This window comes from Lineus longissimus, chromosome 10 (genome assembly GCF_910592395.1).
Source record: "Lineus longissimus chromosome 10, tnLinLong1.2, whole genome shotgun sequence".
NCBI classification, from domain to species: domain Eukaryota; kingdom Metazoa; phylum Nemertea; class Pilidiophora; order Heteronemertea; family Lineidae; genus Lineus; species Lineus longissimus.
Genome location: NC_088317.1, coordinates 12,186,325 through 12,205,014, shown reverse-complemented (window position 1 = coordinate 12,205,014; position 18,690 = coordinate 12,186,325). Strand labels below are relative to the sequence as shown.

The following is an 18,690-nucleotide window of genomic DNA, read 5'->3' as shown; positions in this document are numbered from 1 at the left end:
TGGTTCCTAACCTCCCAGAAACAGAAATCTTTTCTGTTGTCAATCAAGAGATATAAAAAATATTAGCAAGTAATGGACACCTGGGCGACCCATATTTGCTCGTCTTTCAACAGAAGTGGTACACTAGTCCATCTCTTGGCCTTAAAAACCTTGATACAGAGTTTTTTTCTTTTCTTCTGAGATGGTGAGAGATCCCTTGTTTATAATTGACCCCTTTTGCTTCCAGGTACCTCACCAAAGTGAAAACGAATCAGTATGTGCTGGGTATTCCAACGAACGAAGATGGTTGTGACTAGGCGGAGTCGACGTGCGGATTGTCTCCATACTGTGGTTTCAAAACGGAAACGAACTTACTTCAGAAAGGGACATAGCCGTTACAAATGTAGAAAGGATTATTCAGTTGTACATGATATGCCGACATGGATTAGGCTGCCCGAAGTTCAACATATGCGAGTCACAACTCGAGGACGAGACGGAGAGAGGATTGTTCCAGACATACACAACCGACCTTCTGGTAGGATTAAACTTTTACGCCCAATTGAGCATGTCAAGCCACCACAAAAATATCAACATGTACATATTCATTCAGCAAAACATTTAGTTAGCATGAGTAGGATTAGGGATGAGAATTATGTTATTAGTACTGAAAAATTGATGGCTTTGATGAACAATGTGATTTTGTCTCACAACCAGACAGGTTGTGACAGTCCAGACTTTTCGTACCTTGAAACTAATAAGAGGGGTCTATGTGTGACTGTAGAGTAAAATGCAATAACTGTATGTACAAATCAGAAAAGAGAAAATTATATTCAGAGTTGGAGTCTGCACCAACAGGGGGGCCTAAAACTGCTGTTCCAAACATTTCACTACAATGTGCACTCTTGGATTCAACTATTGGAAACTTCAAAGCTAGCCAAATTCTGAACACCATGGGGTTACCGACACCTTGTCTTAGTCACATGCAAACACAAGCGAATAAAGTTGGGGAAAAGATAGTTTCTCTGAATCAGAGGGATATGGCCAATATCAGAAATGATTTGAGGGAAATAAACCGATTGCGAGGACATTCAGACACTGGGGCATTTAATGTTTCGATGGATGGGCGTTACAACAGTCAGCGCATCACAACCAGGGGCAAACTTGGCCAGGCTGCTTCTCAGGTTATTGAAATTGCAACTGAAAATTTGACTGATGAAAAAAAAGTGATAGACATTGCGTTTGATAATAAACTGTGTTGGCGTGGTGCATACCGTCGAGCTCGGGGATTACCAGTTAATTGTGGAAGTGCCCCAAACATCAAAAAACCACAACAGGTCGAAAAGCCTAGGCCTACTACTCGACAGTCAGCGGCAAGAAATATGGACACCCCTAGCATTCACAATGAAAGGCATCACCAATGTACAGCTAACTTTCCTGAGTCTGACCCGTTCACCGAATATTCCCTGGCAAAAACCATTGCCCAGAATCTTGCGAAGGAAGGGATTCATATCGAGTACTTGACTACAGATGGGGACAGTGCTGCATATCATGGTGTGAAAGATGCAACTGATAAGATCTTTAAAACCCTTTTTACTGTCAAACCCCAAACCGACCCTATCCACCTGGGGCAGGCCATGTTCAGGGCTGGTTTAAAATCTGAGTTTAGCGAGAACTGTTTTCCTGGCGATACAGCGGAAGAGAAAAAAAGTTGCAAGAAACTGTTCATGCTTGATATAAAAACAAGATCAAGTCGGGCGTTGGACTTATTATTTAGAGACACGAATGGTGATATTGACAAAGCTTCTAAGAAACTTGGACCCCTAGTTCAGTTCCATTACAGGTGGCTCTGTTGTTGTGCCAGCGAGGTCGGTTCTTGGCAGCTCGCACTCGGCACTGTCTCGTGTCGTGCATTGTCTGACTGTCTCACTGTCGACTCTGACACTGGCACTGTGTATGGGCCGTGAAAACCGCAAAAAACCGGTCGTACCTCGAATAGACGTTGGGTGGCGCTTTACATGTTTTTCGGTGCGCGGTCGTATGTTTTTGTTAGCGGTCGTATCACATATAGACGTTGGGTGGCGCTCGCGCAAACTTGCCTCACATGTTTTTGTGAAAGAGGACGTCAAAGAACGCGGTCGTATATAAAAACAGACGTTGGGTGGCGCTCGAGACGGCTCGTTCACATTTGTGGAAATGCAGCTAAGATGGAGGAAGTTTTGCTCTGGTTTAGCGAAGAAGAAAAAAAAGCTTTAATATTGTTTGTGTTTTAAGCGCAGTTGGCGGTAATATCTTACTAGTATTTTCGTGATTAGCACTAGCAGTTGTTTAGCATAGTGATAGCCTAGTTATAATGTCAAGTGACATGAGTGATGATGCAGATGACGTTCGCAGAAGGAACACACAAGACACATCGGATGGTTGACCTTCTGCAAGAGATGCTGGTTATCGTGCGGGATCAGAACAATCATGATCAACCCTGACCTGGTCACAGACCCAGCATGCCTCGCTGTTGAGAAGCAGGGTGAAGACAAGACGTTTAGGTCATTATCTTATAACCAGGTGGCAGCACCATACGGTGTCTGGGTATTATTACGGTGTCAACTTCTGTTTGAGGGTTTAATTTTATTGGTAAAAATACCTAACTACTTGTACATGTTTTTAGGGGAATTTTGAGTTGCTAAGAATTGTTAATTTCTGTTGAGATGATTTTGTGAATTTGCTGCGGTCCTGGCTCGGGACGACGGCGCGACGATTTTGAAGACCTCAAAATATTAAAGACGAAATCTAACTCGATTTATGAACTTTCCCGTCCTTTCTTAACAACAAAAGTGGTAGCAGAGCGAAGTTATGAACATCAACGATCTATGGAGAAAAAGAAATTAAGAAAGAACATTTAGAAACCCCTAAAATAGCGCCCCAAAAACGCAAGATAATAATCGTCCCGAGCCACGCCTGCCATTGTATTGCCGTGCCGCTGGCACGCACGAGAGTAGGAGATCACGTGACCCGCCATGTGCGATCAAGAAGAAGAAACCCAGCCAGGAGCCATCGGGCCTGTCGTTGGCGAGACACCAAGGGGTGAGGAACAAGAGTCGGCGCAGCCAAGGAAGGAAGATACTGTGGAGAAAAGGTCAGAACCGTCCAGATTGACTGTCGAAAATGTCATAAGCCATAATACTGATTTTGAAGTGGAGGATTTGTCTCTAATGCCTAGTTTCCTTTGGAAAATTCCTGAAGATGAGGTCACAGTTAACCAAAAGGGTGATAAGGATAATCAGGTGCTTGGAGTTTTTACAGTTACAAGGGGCCGGATAAATGGCCTGAAATCTGCAGTAGGGCGAGCGCTGTCAAAACTGAGTTCAGCCATAGGACAGGAGAGATCGGAAGACGAGTTGGCGGCATTAGAAGAGGATGTTAGGAAAAAGATGGCGAGGGTCATTGAAGCCATTGAAGAATTTGGTAGGCAAAACAATCTACGAGAAAAGATGAACGATGAGATTCTCAAGTATGAGGAGAAGATAGACGATGAAATAAATAGGCTGAGGCAGCTGAAGGAGACGTCTGTGATGGGAAGTAGCAGTCATCGGAGCAAGAAGTCATCAAAGTTACCACGTCCCAGTGTAATGAAGACCCCATTTAAAGAATATCAGGAGCTCTTAGGACACCAGATGGTGAATGCTAAGGAACCGGATATGAATATCTCGAGAGAAAGGGATACTTTAAGTTATGGGAAGGATGATAATCTTCAACTGAGACAACAGAGTACAAGTGATGATGACTACAACAGATGGTGCCAGATGTCTCGCAGACCAGCAGATGAATATAGGATCAAAGATAATCATCACCAGGGAGAAAGGGATACTCTAAGGGTGAAGGATGATAATCTTCAACTGAGACAACAGGGTACAAGTGATGACGACTACAACAGATGGAGCCAGATGTCTCATCGACCAGTCGATGAAGATAGGATCCAAGATAATCATCACCAGGCCAAACTGATAACTCCAGCAAGCCACGATCAGAGACCCTTCACTGCAATTAGATGGGATGAACCGCTGATGCCAGCCTTCCAGATGTCTCGCGGACACACAGAAGAAGATATCAGCCATGATGAACCCAGACAGATACGACAGATAACTCCAACCGGTCAAGACTCTGATCAGAGACCCTACACTAGGAGAAGATGTGATGATCCGCCATCGCAATATGTCGGGGAGACCCACTGGAGAAATGCTTCAGGAAGTACATATCGAGTGGAACCGGTTTCTACAACAGCTGCAGATGGTGGACCTTGGAGCCAGTATACCATGGTAGAACAGCCTTACAATCACAGACCCCCTCAGCAGTATAATAGACCACAAGGCTTACCGAAAATACAGCTGGATAAATTTGGAGGAGATATGACTGAATACCGGGCATGGAGAGCCGCCTTTAATACAGCAATCGACCGTACCACAATGGCAGACGAAGAAAAGATGCTGCGACTAAGAAGTGTATTGACGGGGAAACCGAAAACCTTGATAAATGACTTACAAGCCTACACTTCAGCACAGTATAAAGAGGCACTAAAGAGATTGGAACGGGAATATGGAGGAGATAAAAGAGAAGGATCCCGTCTCTTAGAAAAACTGTTCAAGTTCCCAGTTATCAAGGACGATGAAAAAGAAAAAGTCAAGAAGTTAAAGGAGTTACTGAATAGCATCAACACAGCAATATCTTTCATGGAAACAGCTGGGAGGCAGGGAGAACTAGGCGATGGGATTATGTTTACAATCGTGAAAAGTAAAATACCAGAAACAGAACTTTTCCTGTTCGCACAATGGCAACATCAAGGCAAAAAAGAAGACAGTCTCTTTAATATCCAGACATGGCTTGAGGAATTGGTTGATATGAAAACGAGAGTCAAGGAAGCAGTTGTTGGAGTGGAACAACAGAAGAAAACTTGGGAAAGGACAGACAACGAAGTGAAACCTTGGAAGAAGAACAGAACATTTGCTGTTGTAGAAAGTCTATGTCCAGTTTGCAGCGAGAGTCATGACGTCGAATCCTGTCCGAAGTTTAAAGTGCTATCGCTGAGTAACCGTTGGAGGACAGTAAAGCAACGCGGCTTATGCAAGGTTTGCCTTGCCCACGGACACATGGCTGTGGACTGCATCAAGGGGACTTCAAAAGATGGCGAGAGAAAGCCTAATCATAGACTTCTACAGCGCGACTTCCAGAATGCCAGCAAGGGAGGCAAGGCGCCCATGTCAACACCAGCAAAGAGCTCGTTTACCGCCAAGAAACCCAAGAAGCATGAAGATAAAGCTCCAAAACAGGATAGCAAAGACAACCAAGGTTCTCAGTTTGCCAGCATGGGCGGCAATATCTCTCTAAGAACGGTGCCTGTCATGCTGAAGTACAAGGATCGCATTATACATACCAATGCAATGCTAGACGATGGTTTCTCTGAAAGTTACCTCCTTGAGAATATAGCGCACCAGTTGAAGCTCCCTGTATTGGAAACAGCCAAGAAAGTATCCATTGCATTTGGAGCCAAGGTCGAAGAGTACCATACCATGAGAGTTGAAGGGTTGACCATCCAGGGTGTGGAGCAAGAAGAAAACTTCCAAATATCAAACATCAGAACAACAACAACAACAGTTGAAAGTTTTTGGAGCTCCTGAATTTTCGAACTTTACAACGATTTTACGTGCACAAACTAGTCTTTCAGGGGTCTCATAAATCAACTAAGGAACAGCACGTTTGGAATATCTTGGCTTCAGTCGGTTAACGTGTTGTTATTCTGTGAAAAAGGCGGACTTAATCACTGTCGTTGGTGAGTTGGGAATATAACAAGATGGCGTTGATCAAAGACCAAACACAAAGCACGACAAAGCATGCACCCGTACGCGCAAATAAGCGTGGTCGGTCTAAGACCCTGTGTGAAACAGACATAGGGTCGCTTCTAAAATGGCGAAAGGTGTCAGGTGAAAGTGATATGACGGTCCTTGCCGATGTGAGTGTTTGTGGAGCTGTAGGCTGTTCTGACGTTACCGGTTCTTCAGATGATGTTTCATCACCAGTGCCCTCCTGTATTAACGCCGCCGGGGGGTCTTCACCGATTCGTGCAACGGCTGCGACAAAGACGCCGAAAAACCCAGGTCAGAAAACGTTCAGTAACAAGGACATTATGAATGCTATACTTAACCTTACGGGCAACGTCAATGATATAGAGAGAAAGCTTACGGACCAGATTAATACGCTTGAGCGGACAATTGAGGAATCTGTGTTACGCAAGGTGAACGACATCGTTAGTGAGAAAGTAAAAGTGGAAGTGGCAGAAGTGAAAGCTCAGGTGGCTGCTCTTAGAAGAAAGTCGGATGACTCCGCGGAGTTTTTGAATATTGTGATTCGAAATCTACAGGAGGGAAAGAATGAAAATGTCGCAAACAAGACACAAGCCCTTTTGCGGGAAGGGCTAAAGCTGAAGGACTTGTCTTTTCAAAAAGTCGAACGCAAACGCTCATACAATGACCGCCCAGGCCTGATTATTGCCACGTGCCGGTCGTATGAGGACAAATCTCTGATAATGGACGCTAAACAATCGCTTAAGGAGTGTCGTCAGTACAGTAATGTGTATATTTCGAACGATAAGCCTCTGTCACAGAGAATCGCCGAGAATAATATACGGACAATTGTGAAAAATCTCCCAGGCGCTGGCGACGTGCTTGAGGTCAAAGGCTCGCGAGTGGTCGCCAAGCAACAGAAATATGTCCCCAACGAGAATAATCGAAACGATAAAATGAATAGCCGAAATCGACCTCAGGGTAACCAAACAGTAACACGAAACACGAACAACCGCCAGGAAGGATATAACCGTGGAGCGAATGCAAACCGCTAGGATGACGCAATGTGTCGAGACAACTCCGCTGGAGAACATGCAGTCAGGGATGGCCACTCATTTATGTTGCTGAACGCTCGTAGTCTAAAAACTGTAAATCGGTCGAAAAATAAGCTGGCGCAATTCCAGCAGTTGGTGCTTTGTAATCAGTTTGATTTCGTGTGTGTTTCGGAGACTTGGTTAAACGCAGAGGTAGCAGACGGTGAAATACTGCCGCCTTCGTACACCATCCATCGAAGGGACCGCAACTCGCAGGAACAAGAACGTGGTGGCGGCGTTCTAATGGCATGTAGATCGGACATGCCGTCGTACCGTAGAACTGACCTGGAAAAAGAAAACTCCGAGATTCTTGTGTGCGAGGTCAAACCAGATTCTGACGAGCCTTTTGCTCTTATTGTGTGCTATAATCCACCGGATAATGTCGATGAGCAGATGGCGTTCCTAGGGGACCTCAGGGACGTTCTCAAAAGTTGTGAGGGAGAATTCAGCAATATTTGTCTCTCAGGCGACCTAAACATTCCGAGCATCAATTGGGACACTGTGTCTAGTGTCAATGGCTCTCATGTGTCTGGGGAGTTTTGTAGTATCGTGAACGAATTCTCGTTAACACAGCTCGTCCTCAACCCTACTCATAAGCATGGAAACATACTCGACTTAATCCTGACAAATCAACCAGAGCGATTCAGTGACACGGAAACATGGCCAGGAATGTACGATTCTGATCATTTTCCCGTAGTGTCGAATTTCCGTACTAGAATGCCCCGTCGTGTTGGAATTTCGCGCGTTGTTTATGACTTTACGCGTGCGGACTACACAGGTCTAAGGTCATTCCTTTGTGACGAGCTTGGTCCCAACTCTGATTTCTGTTTGCAAAATGGCCAGGACGGCATTGACAATTTGTGGTCAGAGTGGCTAGGTGTGTATAACACTGGATTAGACCGCTTTATTCCGCGGAAAACTATTCGTGACAAAAGCTATCCGCCATGGATTGACCGCGAAGTGAGACGCATGTCAACAAAAGTGAATGCTGCCCGCCGCTGCGCAAAAAACAGGAACAGTGACTCTAGTTGGAGGAAATACCGGCGCCTGCGCAATGAACTCAGAAATTTGACCCGTGACAAATACAAAGCGAATGTAAACAATCTTGGATCAGAAGTGCGTAGAAACCCAAAACGTTTTTGGAACTTCTATCACGCAAAAACCAAATCAAACTCTGTACCAGAGACAGCGAAGCTGGGCAATGAGTCTTTTGTGACTCCTCTGCGCAAGGCAAATGCCTTCAATGGTTATTTTTATTCCAATTTTTCTCATCACAACGACTTGAGAAAACCTGATGTTACCATGTATGATAATTATAACCTTGATTCTGTTAACTTTACAGCAGTTGAGGTGAAATCGGTATTAAACAGGCTGGACAAGACTAAGGCCTGTGGGCCTGACAGGGTCTCTAATCGTGTTCTGAGGGAGTGTGCCTCTACACTGTGTTCTTCACTCGCATTTTTATTCAACGTTTCAATGCAGACAGGTGTTTTACCAAACGATTGGAAAATCGCTAACGTTGTGCCAGTGTACAAGAAGGGAGACAAGCATTTGATTTCAAATTATAGACCCGTGTCTCTCCTATCTGTGGTTTCTAAAGTAATGGAACGTTGCATTTATAACAGTATCTATCCAGTCTTAAGTCCGTCAGTCTATAAAGGCCAGCATGGCTTCTGTAACAGGCGGTCAACGGCCACTCAGCTTGTTCAGTTCCAGCATAGACTGGGCCAGGTCTTAGATAGTGGGGGTCAAACTGATGTTATATATTTGGATTTTGCTAAAGCTTTCGATTCCGTTCCCCATTGCCTCTTATTACATAAGATTCGTTCCTTTGGAATCTGTGGACGTCTTCTGAGTTGGTTAACGTCGTATCTTACAAATAGGAAGCAGAGAGTTGTGATTAATGGCTCGGAGTCATCACTTTTAGATGTACTGTCTGGTGTGCCGCAAGGGTCAATTTTAGGCCCTCTTTTATTCTTATTGTACGTAAATGATATTGCTGAGGTCGTTAGTGACGGTACTGCCATGGATCTTTTTGCTGATGATTCCAAAATGTGTAGGGAGATAGAGTCTGTAACCGACTGTCTGCTACTTCAGACCGACCTTGATAAATTGTACGCTTGGAGTAAACGGTGGGGCATGACATTTAGCCCAAGCAAATGCATGGTCATGAGTGTTACTAGGAAGTTAAATCCGACACACTTCTTTTACAATATCAATGGTTTTGCATTGTCTCGGGTTGATAAATTCAAGGATCTTGGTATTGTCTTTTCTTCGGACCTGTCATGGTCATCTCATGTCAATGGTATTGCAAGCAGTGCAAGTAGAATGTGGGGTATGATCAGGCGTGTATGCGGGCGTACTGCAGACGTTAATTTGAATATCATGTTGTATAAATCACTTGTGCGTAGTCGCCTTGAATATGGTACGGTGGTATTCGACACACATGTGCGACGTGATCTTGAAACTTTAGAGCGTGTCCAGCGGAGGGTGACTCGTCACATTTTAGGCCCTGATATGCCATATGTGGAGCGTCTGCGAGCGTTGTCTCTGCTGCCCCTGTCGTACCGTCGGGAAATCAAGGATTTAGTTTTTATGCACGATTCTTATTATAATGTCCTGGATTTTAATGCACGTTTTTATATAACCCCGGCTGTAAGGGGCGACGGTTTACGACTGGCGCAGCCGAGATTCCACTCGGAGACGTTCGGTGCCTCATACTGGGTGAGGACACCGAAGCTGTGGAACAGCCTCCCGGTCCAATTACATAATTTGAAAAAAATGCATTTTAAATCGTCCCTTAATGTTTATTATTTTGACAGGTTGGATCGTTTGGATGTCGACGACATGTGCACTTTCGTCACTTTCTGCCGTTGTGCAAACTGTCGGCCCACTTAGTGCGCATGTCGCCGGCACCCCGACGACACAACCCATATTATCTGGTGCCATATAATAGGTCTCGACCTACATGGTTACCAGTGTAATGCATGTACGTTTTATTTTGTTCATAATCCAATGTCTTGTCATATTATATCAAATATTGTACATGTATTTTACACGAATAAATTAAAACATATTACAGATACTCATTTGGACCCATCCCGTATTAGTTGGAGAGCCAGCAGTAGTGAACTGGGATAAAGCAGCAGATAATTGGAAGCACCTTACAGGTGTACCCTTTCCTGTGAAGCCAAAAGGAAAAAAAGATTGGTATCCTGATAGGAAACAGACATGCCTACTTTCACCGGTCTTTGAGGGAAATTGCGGCCGAAGAGAAAACCGGACCTATTGCACGTCTGACCCCTCTTGGATGGACCTGTATTGGACCAGTGAGCAAAGAAGAATCAGAAGAATGGGACAGTTCTACTACTCAGTATACTTACCACGCGACCATGGATGATCCTATCACGGAAGTGAAGACAATGGTGAAACAACTTTGGGAGTTGGATGCGATTGGTCTTGGGAGAGCTGAACATGGTCCAAAGGAGAACAACATGACGCCAGAAGAGAGACGAGCCCAGGAAACAGTCTTGAACTCAATGAAAATGGTGGGAGGCCGTTATGAAGTGGTGACACCGTGGAGATATGGTCAACCTAAGCTGCCACACAACTTACGAGCTGTGTCAAAACGCCAAGACAAGATGGAAATGAACCTACAGAAGAAAGATCCAAAGTTTTATGCCAAGTGTAAGGAGGTCATAGAACAGCAAGTCAGAAAGGGTTACTTACTACCCATAGGACCTGTAGCAGAGGCCAAAGATGAAGGATTCCACATCCCAGTTTTTCCTGTGAGAGATGACTCAAGAGCAACCACGAAAGTCCGAATGGTCCTCGACTGTGCTGCCAAATTTGATGGGACAAGCTTGAATAGCAACATTTTACCGGGACCTAAACTGCTCAATGATCTGGTGGAAGTACTCCTGAGATTTAGGCGATACCCTGTAGCTATTGCGGGAGATGTCTCTGAGATGTTTCTCCAAATTGGCCTTGACCCTGATAGCAGGCGATTTTATCGGATAGTTTGGGAACAGCAAGTTTTAGAGTATCAGAGGACAATCTTCGGAGACACATCATCACCATTTAAAGCCAACCTGGTTATAAGAGAGCACAGTCGTAAACTGAAGAATCAATATCCAGAGGCAGCTGACACAGTGGAGAATGCCTTGTATGTCGACGATGCCATTGATAGCCGATGTTCTGTTCCCAGCGTCCCTGAGGTTAACGAACGTCCCACAAGAGACCTGGTGCCGTAGACCGATGCTGAACTTGCAGACATACTAACTTAGCAGAGAATGAACTCGGAAGTCAGGAGTAATCATATAATAGTTTATATGTACTTACTTGATTTAGGAGTTTCTGATTTAGCTAGACACTATTGGATGCAAGCTGGGCCGCCCAAGAGGAGACAAGACCACAATTGATTTTTTAAGCCTTTTAGCAGTTAAATTGTCAATGTTTGACCGCGACGCATCAAAGAACGCGTGGTGTTGTGAATCTGAAATTTAGATTATGTTATTCCGGACAGTCGGGCAAGTAAATGGTGAAAAATAAAATGGTGATTGACCACGGAAATTTTTTGATAATCGACAAATTAGACAGACTTTGATATTTCCACCCTTTTTCAGCCAACTGGCAGAAAAAACTCAGAACACGCCCCCTATTACCCAATTAGCAAAATCGAAATTAATTTTTTCATCAAATAATTTCTTTATATCTGTAGACTTGCCACAACAAATGTTTTTTCAATACCTCTCCAAATATGTACTTGAGAGTTAAAAACATGCACTCGTCTAATTGATAGGCCTCGACCCTCCAACCTATGAATATTCATTAGTGGTCTTGTCTCAATGAAGGTACATTTCAGGGGTTAACATTTTGAGATTTTTTTCAAACTAATGTAGATGACATCCCACAACTCTCCAACAAAGGAAAGTCATATCTGGACATTTTTGGAGAAATGATAGACATTTCAAAGAGTGGTACAACTGTGCCAAAGCGACGAAAGAGGACAAAATCGACAAAAAGTCATGATTTTGCAGCCAACAGCACCAAATTCAAAGACCTGCCCTGGCCAGAATAAGCAAGCTATGGAGCTGAAAATTTAGGATGTGATTTAGAAATATCTTTGCTGCTTAGGGCACAACTTTCAGAATCAAGGCCTAAGTAGTTTCAAAGAAATTACAAAATGAATGGCAACACAACAAGACTTGTAAAAATGAAACTGAACTTAGACCGGGGTTAGGTTGACTCTTATTTGGGTCAAATTAAGTTTTTTTCTCATTATTTTAGCTTGTTTTGACCTTAAATCATCAGCAATACAATATTCTAAATGAATTAGAGTGATTTGAGCACATTCAAATTTTTCACTATATTGACCCAAAATGTAGTGTAAATAGAGACAAGACCACAATTGATTTTTTAAGCCATTTAGCAGTTAAATTGTCAATGTTTGACCGCGACGCATCAAAGAACGCGTGGTGTTGTGAATCTGAAATTTAGATTATGTTATTCCGGACAGTCGGGCAAGTAAATGGTGAAAAATAAAATGGTGATTGACCACGAAAATTTTTTGATAATCGACAAATTAGACAGACTTTGATATTTCCACTCTTTTCAGCCAACTGGCAGAAAAAACTCAGAACACGCCCCCTATTACCCAATTAGCAAAATTCGAAATTAATTTTTTCATCAAATAATTTCTTTATATCTGTAGACTTGCCACAACAAATGTTTTTTCAATACCTCTCCAAATATGTACTTGAGAGTTAAAAACATGCACTCGTCTAATTGATAGGCCTCGACCCTCCAACCTATGAATATTCATTAGTGGTCTTGTCTCAGAGAGGAAAGAGAGAGAGAGAGAGAGAGAGAGCCGGCGTGCCCAGTACTTAAATACCCAGACGCCAAGTCACGAGCTCAGAGTCCAGGATTACGGAAGACGAATACTAATTAAAGGAGCAACCCGGTCCAGGGTACGAGGCCGTCCAGAGAGAGACCTAACAATGTCAAGTGCCTCCCCCTGGTAGCTGAAGACCATTGGGAAGCTATGATTGGACGCCTCGTACCAGGTGACCATGATCGGAACGTTAACTGTGCCAAGATCACTGGCCATTCCTTTAAGGACTTACTGCTGTCACCGCAATCCTCCGACTTGGAACCGCGTGACTCGGACCCCTGGACTCACTGCTTATATTGTATAATAATATTAATCAAGGCTAAGAACAATGACGAATAGCCTGATAAGGCACGTTCGGTAGACTTCAAACGAATTGAGTTAACCCTATGAACACCGTGAAGCCTACCTTTTAAGGGCTTCACGGTACAGTTCTACAGGAGAAGCAAAGAAAACCAGATCTGAGATGACAGAGATGTTGGACCGAGGAGGAATGAAGATGAGAAAATGGCTGTCAAATGATCCTGAGGTACTAGAGGACGTCCCACAAAGTGATAAAGCCACATTCTTGGATATAAATGGAAAGGAAACTTTGCCATGTCAGAAAGCCTTGGGTATACTGTGGTTAGCCGAAGAAGATGTCATCACTATGAAGCCACGATTGAGGGAAGGAGAGTATCCAGCCACGAGGAGGGGTATGCTGAGATGCATAGCAGCCTTGTTTGATCCAGTGGGATTGGTTGATCCGTTCAGAATTATAGTCTGGATCCTCTTTCAAAGGACATGGATCCGAAAGGAAGATTGGGACAGCCCCCTGGAAGAAGACTTAGCCCTGGAGTGGTCGTTGTGGAAGAAAGAGTTGCCACATTTGGATAACATCCGAGTGAGCAGACATCTTGGTATGAACACAAGTTATCAAACTAAACTTCATGTGTTCAGCGATGCCTCAAAGGATGCCTTTTCTGCTGTCGTGTATGCCAGGACCCTGATGACGGACGGGAGGATACTGGTGAGACTGGTGATTGCCAAGACGAGACTGTCGCCACTGAAAGCCATCTCCATTGCCAGAGTGGAGCTATGTGGGGCAGTCATTGGTACAAGATTGGTGAAGAAGGTTATCAAACCATTGGAGAGCGGTCGAGGAGCCAAGCAACTGATGGTGACATATTGGACAGTTTCCATGAACGTCCTGTTTTGGATTTGTCGACCAGGAAAACAGTTTAAGCCCTATGTAGCCAACCGAGTAGGAGAGATACAGGAAAGGACCAGTACTGACCAATGGAGACATATACCAACCAAACTAAACCCAGCAGACATATCATCTAGAGGTATGGCAGTGGAGGAATTGGCTAGATCACAACTCTGGTGGGAGAGTCCAAGTTTCCTGAAGGAGTCCGAGAGCAACTGGCCAGAGAAAAAGATAGCTGTACCAGATGAAACCACCGATATTGAGAAAACCTCAACATTTGCAGTACAGGAAGCCCAACCAGAACAAAATGAGACAATGATGTTCCCCCTACATCCCAGTAGATGGAGTGACATGGGAAGACTAACAAGGAGAATAGGATTCGTGCGACGTATCATGATGTGGCTGCTAAAGCGACCCTTACCCCCGGGAACCAAGACCTGGATAGATGAGTTGTCCCCCGAAGAGTACAGGCAGGCTGAGGATTGCCTTTCACGCCAAGCCCAGAAAGATGTATTTGGCAGAGAGCTCAAAGATTTGATGGCAGGAAAAAGCTTACAGAAGACAAGCCACCTGATACCCCTGTCACCATACCTTGATAAGGAGAGGAGACTTCTTCGCATCAAGTCCCGTCTTGAAAGAATAGACTACATCTCAGAAGAAGAGAAATACCCCATCATCATGCCAAGAAAGCATCCAGTTTCTCAGTTGCTTGTCAAGAGAGCACATGATGCTGTGGGACACCCCGCGGGTCCATTTCTAACCAAGCAGGGTCGAGGAAAAATCAGAAACAAAAGATACTTGGCTGTTTTCACTTGTCTACAGACTAGAGCTGTTCATCTAGAACCTGTTTACCAGATGGATACTGACAGTTTCCTAATGGCTTTCGCCAGAATGACCAGCCGGCGATCCGTCCCAGAGGAGGTGTTGACAGATAACGGAAGTAACTTTGTCGCTGGAGAGAGGGAGCTCAGAGAGTTAGTGAATGCCATCGATTGGACCAAGGTGCAACAGAAGACGCTGGGTTACCAAAATACCAGAGGCGTTACATGGCACTTAAACCCCCCAGGATCTCCACACTTCGGGGGCGTCTTTGAGATTATGGTAAAAGCAGCAAAGCGGGCCCTCAAGATATCCATTGATAATGCTGACATCAACGACGAGGAGTTCCATACATTTGTGGTGGATGCCGAGGGACTCCTGAACTCAAGGCCATTGACTCCTCCCAGCTCTGATCCCGAGGACCAGTTACCACTAACGCCAAACCACTTCCTGCATGGTCAGCTGGGTGGACAACTGGCTCCTTCGTCGACTGATGAACTACGATTCAACCCTAGAAGAAGATGGCGAAGAATACAGGACATACTGAAACAGTTTTGGCAGCGATGGCAGCGAGAATTGTTACCCCAGCTGCACAACCGTAAGAAGTGGCTGTTTCCAAGGCACAATCTCAAACCTGATGATATCCTACTGGTGATTGAGGAAAGATTACCTAGAGGACAATGGAAGATGGGTCGAGTCCTGGAAGTCTACCCCGGTGAAGATGGATTGGTGCGAACGGCCAAGGTGAAGACGTCAAATGGGAAATATGTCCGGCCCGTGAATCGTCTCTGCCCAGTCGAGTTTCCGGAGATGACAACTTCCGTCTGGTAACGCTGAGATGAACGTCTGGTTATGCTGAGATGAATCCAGCCAAGCAGTTACAACCGTGGGTGATGATATCCGTCTATAACCGTTAAAAGTTGACATTTGACATTGTGTGGTGAAATTACACTGAGAGAGTGATCTAAAAAGTTAGTGTTGGTCAGTGTACTCATTGTCTGGTGACTTGCTAATTTTCTGATCGGGATGTCCTTGGCATTTTCAATTGCCTGTGTTTTTTGGGGGGAAAAAACTTTGGGTTTCACCACCTGATATACACTGATTAATTCTATTCTTAGAAGTGAACTCTAGGACACTTAATGACTCGGTGCGAGTTTTGAACATTGATTGAAAAGTGAGAACACTCAATGGAGTGTCAGTATCCGAACTTTCTACAGTGCGAAAAATATCGGAATTGAGATAGAGACTAGCGGGTATCGGTAAAGGGAGAAAACTTTAAGCTTCTGTTACATTATTCTGAGCCATGTTTTTAAGCAATGTAGAACCCAAGGGGTTAAAAATTTGGATCTCCTTTGGAGGAGAAGTTTACTCCAGTTTCCAGTGGGGAAACAATTTAAGTTTAATAGGTTTTCTCATTTACCATCCCTAAAGAGTCGATTCTTGATTGAGAATTATTCTGGACTTATGATAGTGACTTTCGAAGGATGAGAACATTGAGGAATTCATGAGCAACTTGGATTACTTGAGCTCAAATTCAGTGGGTGTTAGATTCCGATTGGATTGTAAAATCTAAAAGAGTACTAGTAATTTACTACAGGAGTGATATAGTTCAGTTAATAGTGTTCACCTATTCTTATCTTTAATGTGTTCTTTTGGTGAACTATTGTGTATTCTAAACTGTCTTTTCATTTGATCAATGGGATCTTTGAAGGGCCATCTTCCGTTATTGTTAGTTGGAAGATTTGCCAAGATTGTTTAAAAATAGTTTGACAGGTTCTGTCAAGAGGAGGGGAATGTTGAGAAGCAGGGTGAAGACAAGACGTTTAGGTCATTATCTTATAACCAGGTGACAGCACCATACGGTGTCTGGGTATTATTACGGTGTCAACTTCTGTTTGAGGGTTTAATTTTATTGGTAAAAATACCTAACTACTTGTACATGTTTTTAGGGGAATTTTGAGTTGCTAAGAATTGTTAATTTCCTTTCTTAACAACACTCGCCTCCCTAGACCTGCTGCTGGCACTAGCCTGACTAGGCCTAACAACGTTAGTGATGATGGCAACCCTCGCCCTCCTCCTCCTGCTCTTTCCACTGCTGGCCCTGATGGACGCTGTGCTGCCCGTGGGCATGTTGGCCATGCCCCTGTCACCAGTGGCAGTACCAATGGATCAGCTAGGCCTGGACCTGCCAACGTTAAAAGTAGAAGACAACCACCAGCAGCGCCACCCAACGTCTGTTTTGATATACGACCGCGTTCTTCGACATCCTCTTTCACAAAAACATGCAAGACAAGTTTGCGCGAGCGGCGACCGCTTACAAAAACATGTGAAGACGTCTCTTTGAGGCACGACCGCGCACCGAAAAACATGTAAAGCGCCACCCAACGTCTATTCGAGGTACGACCGCTTTTTTGCGGTTTTGACGGCCCATAACTGTGTGCATGAGTGTTCTGTTGCATGCGATGGTAGATGATACGCATATAAACACTGCATACATGAAAGAAATAACGCGTCACGTGTAGATATGCATATCCCAGAATGCTGAGTAGGCCTGTCATGCCTGTGCAGTTGTCGAGTGGAATAGACAAGTCGCAAGTTTGCAAACATTCAGGTGCCATTTTTTCAGGGTCCAGATGTAATACCCCGCTTCCCCGGCGTTCTTTATGGTAGCATCAGTATGTAAATGTTGAAACGAGCCAAATGAAACAAGCCAAACTAAATGAGCCAAATAAACATTCATTTTTAAACCTGAACTGAGTGAAGGAATATTAGATTTAATTGCTCGATTTGGTCAAGTAGGCCTATGTTTTTGTTGGTAAAATATTTTATCATGTCATAGTATTTGAACCAATCTGAGCATGATATTCAGTACGATACTGCGTGACTATGCCATAAATTTTACTGTTGTAATTTGTAACTGTAAGCCTTTGGCAATATAATTTAGGTGATGTCAATGTCACGGAACAAAAACGGCTGTGTGAAGTTTGCAGGACTGAGATGAGTAGCAGGAGAATGTCTTTATGGTGAGTATTTACGCCATTGTCTGACAAAATGGAATGAGAATGAGAAGTTCTACTGTAAGGAATGAGGTCGGCTGCAGGACCGCCTGATCGATTGACCCGAGTATTTTTCTGGCGGTATATCAAATCAACGTAGTGATTTGGTATGATGAATTGAAATTAATATTGCACTTCAAGCCATAGAGTAGTTAAAATTATTATTCAAATATTATTCACATGACATAGTCACATTCAATTTTGTTCATTTTGAGTTTGCACGGTGCACCATGGAACGTTTCATTTACTCGTTTATTTTGGCTTGTTTAAAACTTGAACTGGCTAAATTTAAAGAGGGCCTGAGTGAATGAAAGTGCTTTTCATTTCAGGCAAATATCAACCCAACGCTTGCAATCATATTGCATCTAAACGTGATCTTCAATTTCATGTTTAGAATGTTTATTTGGTTGACGTTTAGTTGATGGCTTGTTTCACTTGGCGCGTTTCAAGTACATTTACAATACCATTCTTTTACATTTACAGTATAATGAGTAGCAATTTTTCACTACATGTACCTCAACACTTCACAAATTTCCAGTGTCTCCTCACTACTAGTAAACTTGCTTTTAAACGTGGTGGACGTTAATGTTACCACATTTAAAACAGACCTGTTGAAAGGCACGCATTTGCACTTGCGCGCTTAGCTCTTCAAAAAGTATTAAAATTCGCGCACCTGGATATCCCGACTGCAGCCCCGCCAATAGGCATATTATTGTAACTACATCACAGACTGTAACAGTGCACGCCATTGGTCAATGTCGGGGGTCACTCAGAAGGCCAACCAATGGGATCGCTCCTAGCATGGGAATCCGTGATTCTCATTATTATCAAT

The 18,690-nt window shown here is 43.8% G+C and overlaps 1 protein-coding gene across 1 annotated transcript; it reads left to right on the top strand.

Moving 5' to 3' along the window:
- The first annotated feature begins 13,260 nt into the window (after nucleotides 1–13,260).
- On the top strand, nucleotides 13,261–15,633 carry LOC135494343 (uncharacterized). Its single transcript, XM_064782260.1, has one exon. It carries the CDS (start codon nucleotides 13,261–13,263, stop codon nucleotides 15,631–15,633), a length of 2,373 nt encoding a protein of 790 aa, XP_064638330.1.
- The last annotated feature ends 3,057 nt before the right edge of the window (nucleotides 15,634–18,690 follow it).

What these genes read in the sequence shown, in the direction of transcription:
- LOC135494343 (XM_064782260.1), top strand. Translation starts at nt 13,261, where the DNA reads ATGACAGAGATGTTGGACCGAGGAGGAATGAAGATGAGAAAATGGCTG.